Here is a 21539-nt window from a genome sequence, read left to right as displayed (position 1 = left end):
ACTCTGCTTCATTGTTGTCTGTAGCCCATGATGGGTAATTCACGTTTGATTCCTGTCTGTACTTTCTTCCCCCATCCCCACACATTTAAGCTCCTTAAGAATGAAAAGGGCTTTTTCAAACACCATTCACCTTTTGCCCCAGTGTGTAGAACAAGGTCTAACACATACAGTCATTCAAACACCTGCTGAATGAAGGACCATGAGCTTCTGTGCTTTCTGCAGCAAGACAACGTCCTTCCAGAGATGGGTCAGGGCCCCCTTCCTAATAATCCTCAGCCTCCACATGAACCATGAGTCCTGGTGCTGCTGAGAGCACAACCCCCTCTTGGCTGGTCAAAGTAGTTCTGCTCCACGCCTTTGGGGAGAAGGCTCAACACGCTCTACTATGAGAGCCCGCATTCCCCAAGCCAGATCTCTCTACCTCTATTTGGAGAAATCAAAACCTTTATAACTTGAACTACCCAAGGCAACCAACTAGTGGCTAGGGGTTCTATGACTGATGTCTTGATAAAATGCACAACCCAGCCCCACTAGTCCGAATGCTTAGTGCCTGGGGGCCTGCTAGTCATCTCTCACAAGGACCAGGGACCCCCTCTGAGAGCCAGGCACCTGGCTGTGGGTGGTTCCTCCTCACCCACCACAGCCCTGCACCAAGCTAAGCCTTGCTTTGGAATTGGTAACAATTCCACTGAGCAGCCTTCAGAGCAGATTCTGAATAATGAGCTGTCACCTCTGTGCCTAGGGCAGCCCTGGGGACCACCTCTCTTTCACCAAACAGAGCAGCCATGCAAAAGAGCACAGCTGTACAGAAGCAGCCAGCATAGGGATCACTGAAGCTTTCAAAAAGAACGAAATGTACACAATGCACAGGCTAAAAGGGAAGGAGGCTAAGGGCCTGGGTGTGGACTATCCCGTGGAGGCACCAAAACAACGGATACCTTTAGTAGAAAAGGATGTCATCTAACTTATGTGACAGAGCTGCTCTGGACTCTGTGGACACAGAGATGAATTCCTGCCCTCAGGGAGACTTGGCCTCCCACAGGCCAAGGCAGGGCAGCCACGTGGCCTGCCAATTAATATTGTCAGAGATGGCAAATCCAGAGTTTTCCAGCATAGCAGTTCCAATACGACACTTGCTGCCTTTGCTGATGGAAATATCAAACTCATTAAACATCTACTAGTGGTCGCCCCCCTCACTGTGCTTGGCTGGTCTCATCAATCTTGCCCAATGCAGAGCAGGCCCCTGCTCAAGCCCTGGAGGAAACCGATTGTCTGATTAGTTAGCATTTATTGAGACTGACACAGTGCCTTTGATAAATATTATACCCTGAGGAGGCACAGAAGACAAAACAAAAAAAGCCAGCCAGCTCATCTACCTACCTCCAACCACCGCAACAAAAAGATTCTGAAGATTCTAAAGAATGTTTGCTTCCACTTTTTCTCTTCCAGGAAAGAGGTGGACATGCCACTTCATGAGTCATCTCCTGTTGGTTTCTGAGTGTTTCTAAGTTGGAATTTGCTTACATTTGGGGTAGGAAGGGGCTTTTGCACTACTCTGCTCCTAGTGTTCCCCTCCTTGCAGCCTCCTTAATTTTTTGTTACCAATTCCAAGCTCTAATTTTCTTTAAGACCTAGGTCAGCATATTATTCCTAGAGAAGAGTAGCAACATTTCTTAAGGAGTGGAGGAGGGAGTCTGCCTCTCTGTTTTGCTCCTCCAATGAAGATTTTCATATTATAAACTCTTATGCACTCCCTTTGATGGAACTTGAGTTTTTAGCGTGCTGAAGCCCCCAAGTTGTAGCATTTAGCAGGAAGCGGGGCTGGGGAGCTGATGAGTCAAGTGCTATCTGTTGGGGCAGAGGTAGGTGAGACCTGATTTTGTGGATCTGCTGGGTAAACGGACTTTGCAGGTGTCGGATCTGACTGGGACACACATGCAGGGAATATTTTTTCTCCCAGGGTCACTAGTTTCAGGAGTTTCCAGTTCTATTATTGATCCTTTCTGACTTTGGACCTCACCTTCTGGTTTTTATTCATGTAGAAAGGTTACCATCCCATTTATCTGCTCCCAAGGTTAGACAAACCACAAGTGTGGAATTCCATTTGTAGGTTACAAGGCTTGTAGCCACTTTTAGTAGGAGTTTCCAAGCACCACATGCTTTCTCCTAAAGAATGAATCCACTTCATTCCTCATGGTGAGCAGGCTGACAGGTGACTTATCTGGGCAGAGGGTCTTGTGGTACCTCAAAGAAACACATCAGGAGGGTGGCCTTTTATGGGAAGCCCATGTCTTACTTTCTTCTCCCCTTAACCTGGATCCCACCTCTGACCCCTGGAGATCCCTGGGGTCTGGGTGAAGGCAGGAGCTGATGGTGCTGAGGCCCAAGGTGGGAAGAAGATCTATGCAAGCCCAGCACGGGCCGGCACTGTAGGCTCTATAACCTCCACAGATGTCTGTGTTCCTCAGCTGCAGGAGGGCTCAGGCCAGGAAAAGGCAGGGGAAATAGAAGAGAGAAGGACTCCCACATAGGACCAAGGGCCTCTGCTCCTTCCAGAAGCCAAACACAATCTCATGGCGGCGGCCAGGTGCAAGTCCAGAAGGGGCCTTGGAGATGATCTGAACCAACTTTTATAAATATACACACAGATGAGGGAACTAAGGCCAGTGAGGTTTTCTGCACATGCTTGGGAATGGCAGAGTGGGGATGAGAATCTGGGGACTCCAAGGTCTACCGCAGGGCCCTTCCTGCAGCAGCATCCAGCCTGCCCCAATTTTGAAGTTGTTACTCCAACACCCTGAACACTGGATCCCTCTCTCTTAGATCCCCATCCACTGCGACTCCCCATTGATGGACAGACACTGAATGAGTAGGCAACATGCTATTTTCCCTGTGGCTTGTAGAGATGGTGGGGGCAGGGTGGTGGGAGGCAGAACGGTGATGACTCAAGTCTGTCGGGGGCTCTCCAGGAGCCCTTGGGACTTCCCTGGCTGAAACAGTTATCCTGGCAGTGGATCAGGGAATCTCTGTGCCCTGATGTTCAGGTCTGGGGCAAAGCTCAGGAAGTTCTATTTCATGGTGTAAGAAATAAGCCCACCAGGGTGGGTGTGCCAGGCTGAGACTTTAAGTGTTCAAAGGTGAGGCACCTCCACCAAAGCACAGTGCTGCATCACGGCCAGGGGTGCCCAGAGGCTGCCCTCCCCTGCAGGCAACATCAAGATCAGCCCCAGCCTCTGTCATGGCTTTCTTGCCAACAAGGATGCGGGTCACAGAGCCAGCCCTGGGCTTAATTCTAGACCATAAAAACAATGCTCGCAGGCAGACACCATGTGCCCCTTCCAGGGGATGCCATAGTGTCCAGCTAACAGCAGAAGCGCAGTCATGCTAGTGTGGGTTTCCCCAAAGCATGCCACTTTCTGTCTAGACACAGATGAATGGTCAGACTGTGGACACGAGCCCAAGACCATGGCAATTTTACCACTTGAAGCAGCAGTGGTCTCTGAGGGGTGGCTCCGTGTGCCCACCCACTGTGCTTGCCAGCGTCTACCCCTCTGGCCTGTGCATACCTTCCTCAGCTCATCCTTCTCCCTGCTGTGGGCGTCCTCCAAGATCTTGCGCTCCGAGTGGGCCCTGTGCAGCTCTGTGCGCAGGCTCTCCACCTCCTCCTGCAGCCTGAGGCTGGTGTCCTCACCTGGGCTCTGCTGGTAGTGCACCAGCTCCTTCTTCAGCCGCTCTACCTCCATGGTGTATGTGGAGGTGGTCATGGACAACTGCTCCGACAGTGTCTTGAACTCTTTGTTCTGTGGAGAACATCAGCAAACAAGGAGAAGGGAGAAGAAAAAGTGGGGGGAGAAAGGGTTATTTTACCAGGAAAAAAGCATGAAGGCAATCAAAAAAGGAACTTCCAAGGTGGGATTAAGTCTCACAATCATTGCATGCTTAAGTGCTTGCCTGGCATCTCCCTAAGAAAACACTATTGTGAACTTACAGAAATAGGAGAAAACAAAGAACAGCAACATTGACATTCAAAGAGTTCAAGGAGCTTTCGTGAGCATGTGCAGAGCTGGAAGCTGCCTAGTAGTAGGTGGCTCTATGTCTGGCTGGGCAGATCCTACACCTTATTTTTAAGTTGCAGAAACAAAGAAGCTGGCTCTCTGGGTTTGCAGCTTTCACTCTTTAGGTTTCCCCGCTCTTTCATACACAGCCCTCCTGCCTGTGGACTCGCCAGCACAAACAGCTGCAACCTAATCACTGGCTGTGAGACAAAGGACCCCTTCAGCATCCCCTCTTCCAAGGAGGCCCTCCATGGGGCCTTGGAATCTCTCTCACCACCTGTCAGCCATGGCTTGCCCCGTAAGACTCTAAGACTCAGGGAACTGATGCCCTGATCCACCCTGCCCACACTATGCTCCTGCAGATGGGATACCCAATCCCAGCCCACTCAGGCAACACACAGGTGTGAAGCATCCCCCATGGGCCTAGAGCCCTAAGAAGCTAGTGCTGGTATCAAGTGCTACTGCAAATTATGGGAAGAAATCAGCACCGCAAGAGTTGAGAGCATCAGCTAAGAGTGGTCAGTGAGGAAAGTGGAGAGGAAGAAATAGGGCTCTCCAAATCATCAAGCAGGCAACAATGGTCATTGATTATTCTTCATTGCTCTGGTCTGTAGGAGGACCAGGCAGAACAGAGCTAGCGGCCAAATCACCGATAAGCTGGAGCATCAGGAATCAATGATTAATTCACATAAGAAATTAAACTTCACAGAAAACAGTGAAGAGCAGCAAAAGAAAAGCCCTTGGACCCTGTAAAATGCTACAGATGCTGTGGGGCCTTGTGGTTGTGACCAGTATGGCAATACACAAGCTAGCAGTCCATTTCCTGCACCGACACAACAGAATGAGACATGCTACCTGCTCCCCAGCACTCTGTGGGAACCTCCCAGTTACAACCTGACACACCTTCAAGCCTGGTCTGCCTGCAGCCTTGTTCTAAGGCATCACAAAGAAGAAATCCAATCAAGCAGATTCTATTTGAAAACCCCAATGCATGTCTGTATTATCCACTCCAGTCTGGGTCTCCACTGGAGGCTGAGGGTCTCTGCACAGAGGAGTGGAGCACAGGGAGGGAACACATGCTGGAGTAGCCACCCTCTGACTTCATCTCTGCTCCGGGATGGACGTGAGGTTTGGCCCAGCTGCTCTCTCTAGATGGCATAGCCTGGGTCAGATCACTAGGAGTAGAAGGATAACTAGGCAGGAGGTCTCTAGGTAGAGCTTCTTGGAGTATGAAGAGAGGCACACATGGTAACGGGAGGCACATCCTATCCTGCTATTGACAAAGATGGCACCTCAGGACTCTAACGCAAAGTATGATGTATCCAGGAGGCCCAGCTACATTGATCTTGACACCACGTGAGACCTGGATCAGGGATGTCAGGGAGTTGAGTGGCTGGAGCTGGACAGACCTGTGCTCAGATCCCAGCTCTATCCTTGATCATCTGTGTACACCCGACCTAATCAACCAACCTTTCTGTGCCCTGGTGTCCTTATGTGTAAATCAGGAATATAATAGTAACTCCTGCCTCAGAGGGTGGTTATCAAGATTAGGGAGATAAATTACTTTGCTAGGGGCTCAGTAAACATCAGCTATCTTCCTTGTTCAGGTTCTCTATGGAGAACCCTGGAGAGATGGTGGCTACCCTGGAGAGTTGCCCGAGTCTCTGGCTCTCTGGGGTGTGGGTGGGGAGCTCCTATTTCTTTTCATGGGCATCCAGATATGGTCACTGGGGGCTTGTGGAGGTGGTGCATTTTCTGTTCTGGACATCTGACTTCAGAAGGGCAGGCCCCAGAAGGCTCGTCCCTGCACCTGCAGGTGTCACAGCCATGCAACCAAGCCTGGCAGAGGGCAGAGCATGGGGTACCCACTCCCTCGGAGACCCCAGAAACCCTCCCTGTCATGTTACTGCCCTGAAGGCCTTCCAGTGGAACAAGATATGGAGGTGGAAGGCAGTGATACTGACAATCCTGACCTTGTGTGGGTCAGGCTGATGAATGTATCTGTGTCTTGGTTTTTAACCAAAAAAAGTAAAAAAAAATTTTTAAACTTAATTTTTAATTTTTCTGGGTACATAGTAGGTGTGTATATGTATGGGGTACATAAAATGTTTTGATAGATATGCAATGTGAAATAAGCACATTATGAAGAATGGGGTACCCCAAAAAATAAATTTTAAAAATAGAAAAAAGCTTACAGAATAAGGATATCAAGAAATAAAATATTTTTGTAGAGTTGTACATGTTTGTGTTTTAAGCTAAGCCTTATTACAAAGGAGCCAAAAGTTAAAAGTATTATTTATAAAGTAAAACCATTACAGTACTCCAAGGTTAATTATTGAAGAAAAACAATTTTCTAATAAGCTTAGTGTAGCCTAAGTGTACAGCTTATAAAGTCTACAGGAGTGGACAGTTTATAAAGTCTACAGGAGTGGAAAGTAATGTCCTGGGCCTTCACATTCACTCACCCCACACAGCTTCCAGGCCTGCAAGCCCCATTCACGGTAAGTGCCCTATACAGGTGTGCCATCTTTTACACCATATTTTTATTATCCCTTCTCTATGTTTAGATATGTTTAGATACACAAATACTTACCATTGTGTTACATGGTATTCAGTACAGTAACATGCTGTACAGGTTTGTAGCCTACGAACAACAGGTTATGCCACATAGCCTAGGTGTGTAGTTGGCTACACCATCTAGGTTTGTGCAAGTGAAATCTATGATGTTTACACAACTACAAACTCGCCTAACGATGCATTTCTCATAAGGTACCCCTGTCATTAACAGATGCATGACTGTATATGACATATATGCATGATTACATATAAGGAATTTAACATATTTACAAAGTGACTACTAAGTATATGGAATCAAATTGATTTAAAAGGCTACTAACTCCATATATTTGTGTCGTATTTCTCATATAAAATATATTTAAGGATAACCTTATATTCATAAGTGTCTAAGGAACTTTACTCTCATTATAAATAAATTGTAAGTTAAACTGGCAAACTCTAAATGTGTGCTTGACTAAAGTCAGGCTGGCAGAGAGCCGAGTTCATGTACTACATCGTTTTGCTGAATGATGTCATACCACAGCCTATCCCAGGGACACTGTAAGAAATGGTCTCAAGAACCAGCACTGTATATATCATTGTAGGATATGGTGAAGGATGTGGCTTGTCACGTCACAGATTATGAAAGCCCACAGGAAAAACAAGTCAGCACCATGGACAGCTCCAAATCCTCTTGAACTGCATGGTTCTTTTCTATTAAGAACTCTCAAGCCACTCAGTTTTCTTCCTGTTACTGTTTGCATGGAAACTTGGTGCCAAATTTGTATCTTTTCTTTCCAGTTGGGTGTACAAGGCCTTAGGATATGAATGTTGGGTGCTAACCTTACCCTGGTTTTATCTTTGTTTCCTCCCTTACTGACTTCTTGGCAGTGAGGATAGTTTTTTAGAAAAAAGCTCCCCAGGGGATTCTAGAGCACAGTCTGGGGATAGGAACCCTACTCTAGCCAGATCATGGTATCAGTGAATTTTTGAGCTAGATGTTACCTTAGAGATCTCAGGCGAATCCCCCTTGGAAGAACTAAAGGCCCAATCATTTCCAAGCTATCAGCTCTAATTGTGAATACAACTGAGACAGAACCAAGGCCACTGTCCAGTGGGGACTCTGTCTACTCCCTATGCTGTTCTGACAAATACCTTGGGACACCTTCACCTGTGGTGTCCTTGGTGTTCGCATATCCTCCCCTTCTGGCTTAGAAACCTTGTGTGACCAGAGGACCACTGCCTAAATTGTCTCCAGGAATTATAGGAAAAAAAAATTCACTTGCAAAGAGTTGGCCCCATCTGCTAAGAGACTGCAATGAAACAAGCCCCTATATAGAGCTCTAATGGAGATTATGTCAATGCTTCCTCTTGTAACAGAGTGTCAAGCATGTTATTTGACACTGGGTCACACTCCCCACTTTAAATGCCAGCCGGTCCCAAGGACAATGCTATCTGTATAAGCAAGAACCCAAACTAAGGCTAAGAGTCTCCCTTGGACTGAGGAGTTCTCCTGACATCTTCCAAGAGTCTCCCAATAGCTAGATACCTTATAGTTTGGTCAGAGGTGGCAGAACATACCCTGAAACCAGCCTGCCAAGTTTCAATCCCAGCCATGCTACTTACTAGCTGTGTGACCTCAGTCAGGCTACTTAACCTCTGTGTGCCTCAGTTTCTTCATCCTTAAAATGGGAATAATATTAATATTTATCTCCTAGGGTTCTGGTGGGGATTAAATGAGTTAATGAGAAGAGCACAGCGTGCCTAGTCAGGTAGTGCAGGCAACAGCACAAGAAAGCAAGAGCTTATCCACTCCTCCCACCTTTTCTGATCACCCTCTACACACAGGGCATCCTGCCCAGGGTAGCTAACACCTGCCACCACTTACAGATGTTTGCCAAGCAGGAAGCTTAAGGCAAAAAGCTTTATTTATTTTTTTTTTTTAAATAGGCCATTTAAATCTGCTTTTCTTTGATTTTTCAAGCACGTGGATTGTAAAACGCTAGATTTATTTTTATCCTCTCAAGTTAACTTTAGAAATCAGCAATGCCAATGCAGAGCGCCATGGTTGGAAAGCAAGGGCTGGGGGAGCCAGCATGTACACAGGGCTTCCAGCAGAGTGCAGCGGTCAATGCCTACTCATCCCTGAGACTACATTCTGGCTGGAAGGTTAACTCACAACATTTGACTAAGCAAGTCTTTTCTTCTTGTCAACAGCCACAATAGCCACCACCACCTTGGCATGCTTTGTGCTTGTGTTTTTCAAAGGGCCAGTGCCAGATGGCAGACCTTTTCCTTTGCACCCTTTTCCCTCTGAGTGGATGTGCCTTCCTCCCTGACCTGGAATATTGCAGCAGGCTGACAAGGGGCAGGCACAAGCCCTGTGCCCACCCTGTGCCTGGGCTCTCTGCCTTGCTTCCCCAGTAAGGAGCCAAGCCAAACAAGGCATCCTGTAGAACTAACACAGAGAAACACCCAGTGACAGTCTCTTCTCAGAAAGCCTTGTCTTTTGCAAGAGCAGGGAAACAGAGGCATTCTATTGCTATCTCTGCACCACTTTTGGGCTCCTGTTCAAGGCAGCTGGCTTAGGTGTAAAATGCTTTTTTCCTGCCCTACTGGGTCATGAGAAGCTTTAAAAATGCCCAGTATAGAATAGATACATTAAATCCCAATGACTTCCAAGGCCATACCAACTCTAAAATTCTCTGTTTCTCCATGCCGCACACACTCTTCATGTCCTTTCCTTCCCCAGGAGGCACCCTCTGGGGCACCTCAGAAGCCTGGTTCTGTGGTCACCTCTACCCCTGCATGGACAAAGTAACAGTGGGCCTCCATTCAACTCTGGGAGCCAAACGCAGCAGTAGGTGTGCACGGGAAAGGACTGAAACCCTTCAGTAATGTTTGGGGTTAAAAAACCAGCAATGCCCTCATCGTGGCTGTGGGATCAGAGCTGGGGTAGGATCCTGGTCCCAGCACTTTCTATTTCTGTGACTTTGGCAAGGGACTTGATGTCCCTGGCCTACCATTTCCTCATATACAAAACGACCTCACAAAATTGTATGAAGATCAAATAAGAGTGAACACAAAACACATATTGCAGAGCTTGGCACATGGCAGGTGCTTGGAAAATCCTTAGGATCAATGCTGTTTGGCCTGTTGGCATATTTCCTCCCTTATGATACAGCATGTGACATATGTCACAGCCATCCTCTGTCCAGCAAGGCCAGCAAAGCACCTGAAACAGCCAGGCATCCAATAAAGGTCTTCTGAAGGGAAGGAGGACTGGCCACGTGGGCCACCAAAAAGTGGGCATCCAGGTTTGTCCATGCATACATGTGAGCCTCGTCTATTCCATTAGACGAAGCTGAGTGTTCTGTGCTTGTCTCGAATCTCTTGTACTACCTTGTACAGTACCCAACCCCCTACACGGATTTAATCATGGCTTGTTACTCCTGTGATTGGCTGACATGGGAAGGTGGCCAGGGTAGAAAGAGGACAAAGTTTAAAAATAAGAGCGCTAACCATTTTTCAAGTTTCTTCTACTGCATACCAGGCCCTGCATATGCATTAGACCATTTATTCTTCTTTCAGCCCTGTCAGCCCCATTTTATGGATAAGAAAATGTAGTCACATTTTCAGAGTAGTCACATCAGTCACTCAACTTTTAAGCAGAAGAATTGAATTCTGATTTCCAAAGCAAACACTCTTTCCAAAAGAGGCAGACAGACAGATAGGCAGAAGGGCAAACTGATACAGAGCATGGACTCTGGAGCCAGATAGCTGGGGTTCAAACCTCGGCCCTGCCACTGCCACCTGTGTGACTTTAGGATGCCATGTGCCCTTCCAGTGTCTTCAATTGTACAAAAAGGGGGATGGTAATACTTGCTGTAGGAGGGCCGCTATATTAGACAAGCTACTCCAGACAAAGCGCCAGCCCCATACCCCGCACAGCAAGCCCTCCATGCACACCAGCTGCTGCTGTGTTACCCTATGTCACCCCTGCAAGGGCAAAACACCAGCACCTTGGGCTAGTGTGTCAGTTCCCTATTGCTGCTGCAACAAGTTACCACCAAGTTATGACTCAAGACAGCATAAATCATTATCTTACAGCTCTGGAGGTCAGGAGTCTGAAGGGGTTGGCAGGGCTGCATTCTTTCTGGATGCTCTAGGGGAGAGTCCATGTCTTTGTCTTCTCTGGCTTCTCAAGGCTGCCTGCATCCCTCCCACCTCTGATTCTGTCATCACTTCTCCTCTGAACTTGATCCTCCAGCCTCCCTCTTACGAGGACCCCTGTGATTATATCAAGCCCACCTGGCTCATCCAGGATACTCTTCCCATCCTACAGTTCTTAATTTAATTGCATCTGCAAAGTCCCTTTCGCCATATAAGGTAACACACTCACAGATCCTAGGGCTGAGGGTATCTTTAGGGGTCACTGATCTGCTTACCACAATTAGTATCTGCTGTGGTCTGAGGACATCTGTGCTCCCTCGGGTCTTCGGCATATGCCATTCCCCAAGGAAGCCGTGGGCTCTCTCAAAATGCTCCAGTACCCCAGCCCCCAACACCTAGGTAGGGAGCTGCAGACACTGACCTGCTCATCGATCTTCCGCTGCAGCTGGACCACCTTGTTCTCCATGCCCACGTTGAGACGTTTCAGATGCTCTGCTGAGCGGGCCTCAATCCTGAGGGCCTTCAGCTCCCGCCTGGCCTTGAGCATCCGGAAGGCACATTGGATGACAATGGCTGCATCCCGCAGCCGCCGGAAGCGCCTGCGCGCCATCCAGCCCCGCACGTGCTTCTGGATGGTGGTGGCCTTGTGCTCCATGAGGACCTGGTGGGAAACAAGCATACATACCTTGTGGGTTTGCACTGCAGGACAGGAGTGAAGGAAGCATACATCACTGCCCATGGAGGGGAGAGCCCAGGGCAGCCTTGGTTCTAGGAGTTACACAGACAATGTGCCCCCTAAGATCTAAGGCTTTGGTGGTTGTTTTATAACACATTTCAGCGAGGTTCTGCAGCCCACATATCCACAGGGAATCAGCTGTCAAACTCTTTCCAGCTTTGTTTTACTTTTTGTTTTACGGGTTAGGAAACCACAATCTGAAAACCTCAAGGTTGTAGGGGTCTAATGATCATCCACTTGCTCTCCACCCATTTACCAGGTGGAGGTCCCCTCCTGGTGGCACTGAGCTGGAAGTGAGATACTTCAGTGAGTGTCCACAGCAGGCTAATGGCTTATAATTACAAACTTGGTGTGTAACTCACTGTTTTTTTTTTTTTCTACCAAGTTAAAAAACCACTCAGGAAATGAAAGCATCATCAGTGTGCTCGCCCTAATGCCTGGTAAAATGTTTGTGGAATAAATGAGTAAACAAGCAAACAGGCTGAGCAATGAACAATGCCACAGCCATGAGTGACAGAGCCACATCAGTGCTCACTCTTTGCACATGCTGCCCCTGCTGAGAAACTCCCAAATATCACTGCCCCTTCCATGGGAGCAGCACACCGACACCACCCATCACCCAAGAACACTCACAGAACCTTCTTCCAATGGCCTGGGTTTCTCTACATATTACACCAGGGTGTGCTCCACCCTGACCACATTTTTATTATTATCAATTTAGTGCTTTACTTTTATTATTTAGAAAATCACACCTTCTGTGATCATAGAAGAGACAGATGTTCATTTAATGAAAAAGCAAACCATTTTAGACATTTCCTTCCAATTCGTGTTTCAAGTCAGCTCTGTGCTTCAGATGTGTTGGTGTTACCAGGTTGAACAGATGTGTCCTGATGTGGGGCTCCCGAACCCAAGGGTTTTGGCTTCACTGGAACAACACAAAGAGCAAGAACCTGGCAGGGAAGAGGTCGGGGTCTCCCTCCTGACCTCACCATGTTGGGCTTCAAGCTCCTGATACGTTAAGTGGAGGAGTTAGACCTGATGATGCCCAATACCACCACCTGCTCTCAAGTGTGAATGAGCCCTAGGTGGGTCACCTGGCCCTGCTGTTGGCTGGCCTGGGCCCTCAGGCAGGTGACCTGCTTCTCTGAGCAACTCAGGTATCAGAAGGGGTATGAAAACTGCCATGATTGGATGCTGGGTCCCTTCAAAACTCATGTTGAAATCTGATCCCCTATGTTGGAGGTGGAGTCTAACAGGAGATATTTGAGTCATAGAGGCAGATTCCTCATGAACAAATAAATGCCCTTCTTCAAGGGTGATTTCTCACTGTTAGTTCTCATTAGAGCTGCTTGTTAAAAGAGCCACTCTTGTGCTTCCTCTCTCACCATGTGACCTCTGCACACACCGGCTTCCGCCTCCCACCATGAGTGGAAGCAGCCTGAGGCCCTCTCCAGAAGCAGATGTTCGATTGTGAACTTTCCGGCCACCAGAATTGTGAGCCAAATAAACCTCTTTTCTTCATAAATCACCCAGCCTCAGATATTGTTATAGCAACATTTAATGGACTAAGACAACAGTATGCACACCCTTCCTACCTTGTGGGACTTCAGAAAGGATTTGGTGAGAGCAGAGATGTGAAAGGATTTAGAAAAAAGTTGGGAGTGCTTGACAGAGGTTCATGTTGGCAGTAATTCATCTGTTGCCGCTTTAGTTCTGAATCTGCAGCCGTGAGGCCCTCAGAGTGGCTACTCACCTGGCGGTAGGTTCTCCGCACAAACATGGCCCGGGTGAAGGCCTGGATAACAATGGCAGCTCTGCGGACCCTCTGGTAGGCCTGGCAGGCCCTCTGCATGCGGTAATGTTTCTGGAGCACCACAGCCGCTCTGGTCCTCCGCAGGTGCTCAGCCAGCCTGGGGAACAAGAGGAAACAGGCAGTGTCAGGGAGACAGTATTGACCGCCCTGATGCAGAGGACCCTGAGACATCTGCAAATGCAAACCCCTCCCTCTGTGGCCCGACCTGGACACACCCAGGAGAAGCCAACTCTCTTCACCCCTAACAAATGTAGCAATGCCTTAGGCATTTGACGCTGAGGCTAGAAAAGCAGTGTTAGTTCTTTCCTTATGGCCCCGAAAGGCTTCCCACAAGCTTCAAACTCAGTCAGAGTCTGACCTCCTCCTCTATGATTCTTATCTGAACACTCTTCTACCTCACTGTGCCTGGGCAGTCCTCAACTACTTCACCAGTAGCATTCTACATCGTGTGTTCACATTGCTGCCTGTCCTCTGTACCTCCACAGGCTTGGAGATTCCAGGGGCTGTGTCTCCATCATCCCGGACCCACTGCAGGCACTGGGTAAGTGTTTGCTGAGTGACTAAACCTTCTCAGGCCCAGACCAATCTCTGTTTCCTTTATCTCCTCAACCCTTTCTGCTCGGGATGCACTGAATGTGGCCATTTCCTCTCCTCTCTTGCCTTTCTGCCTTCCCATCTCACCTCCTAAATAAAGCCAGTCTAACACTTCCTCCCCTTCTGAAGGGTCTTGTTTGCTGCCAGGCCTATAACAAGTGCTCAATTAGAGACTCAGTGTGAAATGCTAAAAAGGACCTTGGAAATCATTCAGCAAAGCCTCAAAGGAGAACGTGACCCACTCAGCCCATGTGTCACCTGTTTGCTGAAATGCATGATTCCCTAGTCTAGCTCTCTGTTTGGCCTCCAAACACAAGACTTTGTGGCAATTATTGTCACTTCTCTAAGGAAATTCCTTTCTGGAGAGGGCACTGGACTTGAACCAGGCCTGGGCTCAAAACCTAACAACTGAGGGTAGGGTCAGAGGGCAGGCTGTCTTCAGCCTGTCTTGGCTGACACACTCCTGCTGCTGTAGTGCCTCATCAGCCCAGTGTCAGTGAGGAAGGAACCCTGCAGTAGTTTCTTCTGCTCAGGGTCGAGCTGGGGGCGGGCAGGGGAGGCTGATTGGCATCCCGGCTCCACCCCTATGTCAACACTCGTGCTTAGACAAGCCACTCTCTCTCCATCCTGGCTTGTGCAGTAACTCACAAAAGGGACCTCCCAGGACCTTTGCCGTCCTAATCGCCTGACTCCGAGGCATTATGAAATCTGTGGAATAAATATGAGGCCAAGCGCAGGTTAACTGTGCCAGGCTGTATTGGTCTCTTTTCCTAAAAGTAGTTTTTTACTTTGAGGTTCAGGCAAAGGGGAAATTGGGAAACAAACTGGGAAACCAGTTGGTTTGTGGCAAAACCAGCTGGTTCTAATGCTGGTAGGATAGAGGGAGCCTGGGGAAACCAGGAGATGTGGAAACTAGACCTACCCCCTGAGGTGAGAAGGGCATTGATTATAGGGGTAGGCCCAGCTGCCGGGGTAAAGCCAAGATGCAGACATGGCCCCAACAGGAACCACTCTCAGCACAGAGGAAGAGAGAAACCAAGTAGCTGAGAAAGGCAGACCCCCATCTTCCCTGCCATGATCTGCTGCCCTGATCTGCCCCAGCCTGGCTCACCTGCGGGCCAGGTGTCCTCGGCAGTACCTCTGCAGGGTTAAGGTAGCCCCCTTCAGCCTGCGATATTTCACCTTCTGCAGCCATCCCCGGACAGTTTTCTGGATCATGATGGTGGCTGTCCGGAACTTGTCAGCCCGCAGCTTCTCCAGGTAGGCCACCTGGCCTGCTCGGAAGAAGATCTTGGTGCGGCCAAACTGGAACTTGTCAGGGTCCTTTACAAGGTAGGGAGGGGATCTGGTTGGTCACCAGTGAGCAGAGAAATAACATGGCCCATACCACCCTTGTTCTTCCAATGCAAAATCCCCTGGCCAGACTTCATGCACCCCTCTCTGTAGATGGACACAAAGTCTTAGCATTTGCTTAACAGACCCCAAGACCCTACTATGGGCCAGACTCTAGAACATGGCAGTGAACAAGACGCCTGACCTCAAAGAACTGACATCATGGTGAGGGCAGACAGACAAGCAAATAAAGATGCTTTCTGTTTTCAGAGAATGGTGAGGATTATGAAGAAAACAAACTGGGGGCTGGTGAGCATGGGATGGGGATGTTCAAAAAGGATGCTCAAGGAAGGCAGCTCTGTGGAGGTGACAGCTGAGCAAAGATCTAAATGAGCTGCAGGAAGGCAACCACAGAAAAGAAGGAAGAAGGAAAGTTCCAGGAGAAGGGCAGAGTGGATGCCTATGTCCAGTGGTGCAACTGCTGGGTATATCTGAGGATCAGGAGAGCCAGGATGGCTAGCTGGGGGAACTGAAGGTGATTGGTGGGAGGAGCCAATCACAAAAGGCCTTGTAGGTTGCAGCATAAAATTGGAGTGAGAGCCACAGGCAAGCTTTGAGCAAGGGAATGACCTGATCTGATCAACATTTTAAAAAGATTATCCTCAAATGGCCACACAGTTGTATGCATAATTACAGGATGCAAATAACCCCCAAATAAAACTATGAGATTGTTTTGGACCTGTAATTACTGTCTTAATTACATCCATTAGGTTAAAATTAGTTGCCCTTCCCTGGGCTCACCCCTGTGGATGAGGAAAGACGACCCAGCAGGGTTCCTGTGGACAAGCCTGGGACAGAGCACTGGGAGAGTAACCCATGATGACAGAGCTCTTTGTAAATCAACTGCCATCTCATTTTGCTCACTGGCATGAAGACCATAATGAGAAAGGAAGGAATGAGCCAAGCCCAAGGAAAATACACACACAACATTGCGTTTCATGTTGGCAAATGGCCCTGAAAAGTGCTGAGTCATCATTCTTCATAGGTTAAGCCCTATTGGGTTACTAGGAGTCGGGTTCCACACACAGGGAAGGCTGTCCTGCCTGAGCTAAGGCTGAGCTGGCAGCACAGCTTCCAGCTTGAGTGTCACTGACTGAGTCCTCGGCCTGGGCCAGGCTGCTCGTGAAGCTGGCAAGAGTGGGCTCTGAGCCTGGCTCTCCTCCCTGTGTCTGCTCAGAGCCATGCACCCACTGGGCCTTCAGCTCATGCTGAGAGGAACAGAGGCTGGATGGGGCTTGGGAGCTTTGAGGCAGCCACGGCCCTGCTTTAATCTCTGCCCTGCTAGGGGAGGCTCCATGGCTCAGCCAGGAGGGGCCAGGAAGCCAAAGCAGGGTAGCTAAGCCCCCGAGTTGGGGGACAAGCCTGGGTCCTCCAGCTTAAGCAGAGCCAGAGGCTGGGGGCTGCCTACCGCATCCAAGCAACAACAGTACCTGCGCTTCATTCCCTATTCTGGAAAAAAACAGGAAGGGATGATATGCTCTGCAAGGCCACTTTTTCTGAACAAGGATTTCTCTGAGGGTTTCACCTGCTCTACTGAGACACCCATCAGCCTCATCTCCACTGTCCTCACCCTGTGTGTCTCCAGAACATCTCCCACCCAGATCTGCTTCCTCTAACCCTTAGAACTGACTGTTCACTGATCAATCAATCATCTTTTGAGAAACTTTCTCTAAGAGTCAGACTGCAGGGGCTGAAAGCAACCTTAGAAATCCATTCCAAGCCACTCCTTTTACTTCACAGATGATAAAACTGAAGCCTAGAGTAGTGAAGTGACTTGCTCAAGGTGACTTGAGCAAATATCAAACGATAACCCCAGATCTGGGTCTCCCAGGCCCCAAGTCTCCAACTGCAGCATCCCCTTTCGTGACACTGTCTCCTCTACACAGCGCTCACACACAGCCTTGTGCTCCATGGGCTCCCTGTAGATGTTTGTTAATACACTCCTTCGCCACTGTGATGAAGGTTCAGGCTTGCACGACAGCCAGTCTCCATGATGTGGTCCTCTACAGTTATGGCCATCGTCACATTAGACTATTATTAATTCTGGAGGGCAGGGTCCATATAATGCACTCTTTTTATAACCCTCACACTAACCCCTCTAGATTAGAGTACAAAGAATTTCAGTAAGTATCTGTGGAATTAAAGAATAAACAAATTCAGGTTAAGAATGATAGGGGCTATTCCTAAAATCCTTGCAGGGAAGAGGCCACCAGAATCTACTCTTCTCCCCTAAACAACCACAACAATTTATTAAAACCTCACTGACAGCCTAATGAAGCAGCCCCCAGCAGCAGGCTGCTCCTCCAAGAAGGTGGTCTTTAAGTGTCTGGTGCCTGTCCTGTAGGCCACCTTTGTCCCCACTTCTCTCCTCATCGTTCTGTTCTAAAACGTACTTAGCACTTGCTCGGGACAGGGTGGGGAACTGGCATGTGCCCCTCTAAGCTAATGTGCAGCTCTGTCGAGTCTTAGTTTCTCGATACAAAGTCCCAGGTCACTCAGCATGAGAAGTATGGGTGTCCAGATGCAGCCAAAGAAGTGGAGAAAAATAAAAAGCAGGAAATAGAAGGCCCCAGGGAAATCTTTAGCACTAGTGTTTCTCTTCAGTCTCCAGGAAGGATAACTGTGCTCAGCGACATTACTCAATCAGACTGGATCAGAGGGCAATGTAGTTTAGACAGTGGGAGTTAGAATCAGTCCACCTATGCAGCCTTGGGCAATTTATATCAGCTTTCTGTGCCTCAGTTTCCTCAGCTGTAAAATAAGGGTGATTTCTGTATATTCCTCATAGGATGAGCCATTACTGGCAGATTTCCAGTCATGAGCAGCTCTTGGCTGGTTCCCATGCAGCCAGCTGCAGGAACTCATGTATTCCTGTGACAACCAGGAATTGTGCTAGGAACACAGCCACAATAGGACCCTTGTCATTTATGTGTTCACAGTCTGGTAAAATGACAAGCCCTCAATTACAACATAAGGGGATGAACACAATAAAGGAAGGGAGGAGGTGAGTGCTGCTGGCCCATAGAAGATGCAGTAGCTAACAACATCTGGGAGGCTAGGAGGTATTTCAGAGCTCAGTTTGGAAGAATACCACTTTGTCAGGCAGGCAAAAGAGGGGAAAAAGCATTGCAGGCAGAGGAAACAGCATGTATTCATATACTTTTCCTTTAGGCAAGTCACTTGTTCTTTCATTCGTTCCATAAATATTAGGTAGGTTCCCCCTGTGTATTAGGCTCAGAGCTCATAACTAAGGAGGTGGTGTAAACTTGAAGACACTGTCCTCTACGAAAAAGGACACACACATCTGGAACATAGGTCAGCATGCTATGGGCTCTAAGAGTGACATGAAGTGGCACATGCTAGACCAGGGGAAGCAGGAGGGAGAAGCTGCACTGAAGCCTAGCACTGAGAAGCAGGCAGGCTCCCCGTCAGTGGAGAGAAGAGACAGCTGTGCCAGGAAAGGCCCAGTGTCCTGAGCACATCACAGTAGCAGCCTCAGGCAGTGGCATGTGGTCCCATTAACTGGAGGAGAGCCCAGTGTGGGGGCCGACTCAGCCAGTCTGATCTGGGTCCCCTCCAGAGTTTCCTCTTTGGGAATCAGAGGTCTTCATAGTAATCTTGGAGAAATCCAGCGAAGGAACAGGAAGAGGGAAACTATGATCCTAGACAAATGAGAAGGCAGCCACATGGCAGAGAGGGCTACTCACAGGCCCTGAAATCAGCTGACCTTTAACAGAGGTTTTTCTTGTCCACAAAAAGTAAGATGTTAAAATGTGGACACTGATAGGTGGACCACAGCAAAAACCTCAATCAACCGGAGTCCAGCTAACTATAGCCCTTGATTAACCAGCCTGTTACCCCCTTACCCTGTTAAAAAAAAAAAAAAAAAAAAAAAAAAAAAAAAAAAAGATGGCATGGCAAGGTGGGCTAATATTTAGGCTCTCTTTTAAAAAGGCAAATTTAAAGCTATGCATACATTTACTATAATATTCTGCACTGTCTATAGCTAGACTTGAGCAGCTAAGATGATGCTCAGAAGATGGCTGCAACACATTTACAAAATAAAACATGACCTTAGATCCTGATCATCTGGCAATGAGCTACTCCAGATGAACAGATTTGCTGAACAGAAAACTTGAAAAATTAAAATTTCTGAGGTAATTATTTTTATTACCTTGTTCAAGTGATTTTTGATATAATTTAACCTTTATCGAGCCATTAATGATCATACTCTGCTGTAATCCCTGAAATGTCTGGCACCATGGAAATGTTTAAGGATTTGCCCCTCACAAAAGGCCCCAATAGCTCTGCTTCTATAGTTCTCCAGTCTCAGCTGTCAGGTGTGAGTTCAAATTGTTTCAATTAAAACATAAAATCTATTGCCTTACTTAAAACGAGTATCTGGGGGAGGGCCTGAGGCTGGTGATGCAACCAGCTAGATGCAGCAGCTACCTTCCCCCCTGCTAGCTTCAGGGCTAGGCCTGGGCTCCACATCACAGCCCTTACCCAGGTGTACCAGATGGGCCGTGCTGTGTAGCCGCTGAGAACTGGAGAAGCCAGAGATCCTGAGCCGGCAGCTTGCAGTTAGGAGTAGCCTCATCATAAACTCAAGCAAGCTGTACAAAGAATTCTGTTGGGGTTCAGTCAGGCTGGTGGGAAAAATGTTAGCGATAGTTATAGAAATAGAAGCAAATCTTCTTGGAAGGCCTAGAAGTTAGAATAACTTTGGTAACAGATCTGGCTGAAGGTGGCCTGATCCCTTTACCTTTAGATAAACAAATTAAAATAGTAATAAAGAAAAGCAGAGTAGTTTACCTAGCTAGCTTGTTTACTCATTAATCTTAAGACTAACCTTTGATGTACCTTGGTTGTGTAAGTGCTTCTTTATTCGGGAAGTCCACAATGTCAATTACCCTCTAGTGGTGTTGACTCAAGCTTTTGTTAATTAATCTTACTGAATAAATGCAAGTCTGACTAGCTGATCAGGGCCGACTGGCAACTGTTTACAGGACTCAGCAGAGAGCCTGTAAGTGGCTCAGACCCTCAGCTGGACTGGCAGAGCAGAATATCTGTGTGTCAGTGTACTTTATTCATCCGTCACTGGGTCAGGGGTCTGCAAGGGACAGACTCCCTGCAGCTGGTGCCCTCGAGAGGAGCACTGCCACAGAATTCCATTTTCTATGCCTGCTGAGCTGTGAAAAAGGTTGGGAAGTGCTCTAGTTAGGTGAACAGGTGCTTTTTTTTTCTAGTCACTGATGTAGGAAAATGGATTAATATCCCAGAAATAGATTCAGTAAGAAGGATGAAGACCAAAAAAAAAAAAAAAAAAATGTAGATAACGATGCCACCCCTTCAATCTTTAGGGGCCCTGGTCAGGCCTCTCCTGGAGCTGGGCTGTGTGGCTCACCTTGATGAGGTTCTCAAGGACAGACCTGCAGATGGCCTTTTTGTCTGTGTTGGCGAGCTCTCTCTTCTTGACCAGCACCCGATACCGGTTGAAAAAGTCATGGTAGGCCCACCTGGAGGGAAAGCAAAGGGGTGTCAGGTGACACATCCTGCCTCTTGGCCACACAAAAGCCATGAGTGACCTCAGACAGTTCCCCATGGAGTAAACGCTGTGGCACAAAGTCATTCTCAGAGCAGCAGAACAGTCCCAGGGGAGTTTTGTCCTCCCCAGGGCCCTCCAAGAATTTCAGTGTGAAGGTGATTCTTGGACTTGTGGCTGGAGGGCTGGAAAAAAGGTGAGTTTTGAAGATACTTTTTAGAGGACTAATCAGGAAGTTTATGCCTGATATGGTTTGGCTGTGTCCCCACCCAAATCTCATTGTGAATTGTACCTCCCATAATTCTCATGTGTTGAGGGAGATACCCAGTGGGAGATAACTGAATCATGGGTGTGGTTTCCCCCATACTGTTCTGGTGGTAGTGAATAAGTCTCATGAGATCTGGTGGTTTTACAAGGGGTTTCCCCTTTCATTTGGTTCTCATTCTCTTGCCTGCCGCCATGTAAGATGTTCCTTTGCTCTTCCTTTGTCTTCCGCCATGATTGTGAGTCCTCTCCAGCCATGTGGAACTGTGAGTCCATTAAAGCTCCTTTTCTTTATAAATTACCCAGTCTCGATAATGTCTTTATTAGCAGCATGAGAACAGTCTAATATACTGCCCAAGCATGCAGTGCTCCACTCCTCAGAAGCAGGAGCCTTACCTGGAGCACAGCTTT

General features: G+C 48.0%; 1 protein-coding gene across 4 annotated transcripts in view; it reads right to left on the bottom strand.

The window, feature by feature from the left end:
• MYO5B (myosin VB) overlaps positions 1-21539 on the bottom strand; it is a 363462-nt gene that overhangs the window by 62500 nt on the left and 279423 nt on the right. For all 4 annotated transcript variants that reach the window (XM_063639552.1, XM_055299641.2, XM_055299651.2 and 1 more), the window contains exons 18-22: positions 20727-20838; positions 15039-15250; positions 13274-13430; positions 11206-11445; positions 3567-3800 (exon numbers count right to left, since the gene is read on the bottom strand). In XM_063639552.1, the coding sequence (XP_063495622.1) occupies positions 3567-3800; positions 11206-11445; positions 13274-13430; positions 15039-15250; positions 20727-20838 (955 nt within the window). The remainder of the gene's footprint in view (positions 1-3566; positions 3801-11205; positions 11446-13273; positions 13431-15038; positions 15251-20726; positions 20839-21539) is intronic.

The sequence above is a fragment of the Symphalangus syndactylus genome, chromosome 1, assembly GCF_028878055.3.
Source record: "Symphalangus syndactylus isolate Jambi chromosome 1, NHGRI_mSymSyn1-v2.1_pri, whole genome shotgun sequence".
Lineage (NCBI taxonomy): Eukaryota > Metazoa > Chordata > Mammalia > Primates > Hylobatidae > Symphalangus > Symphalangus syndactylus.
The sequence above is the reverse complement of the archived record's forward strand: the minus strand, read 5'-3'. Positions and strand labels throughout refer to the sequence as shown.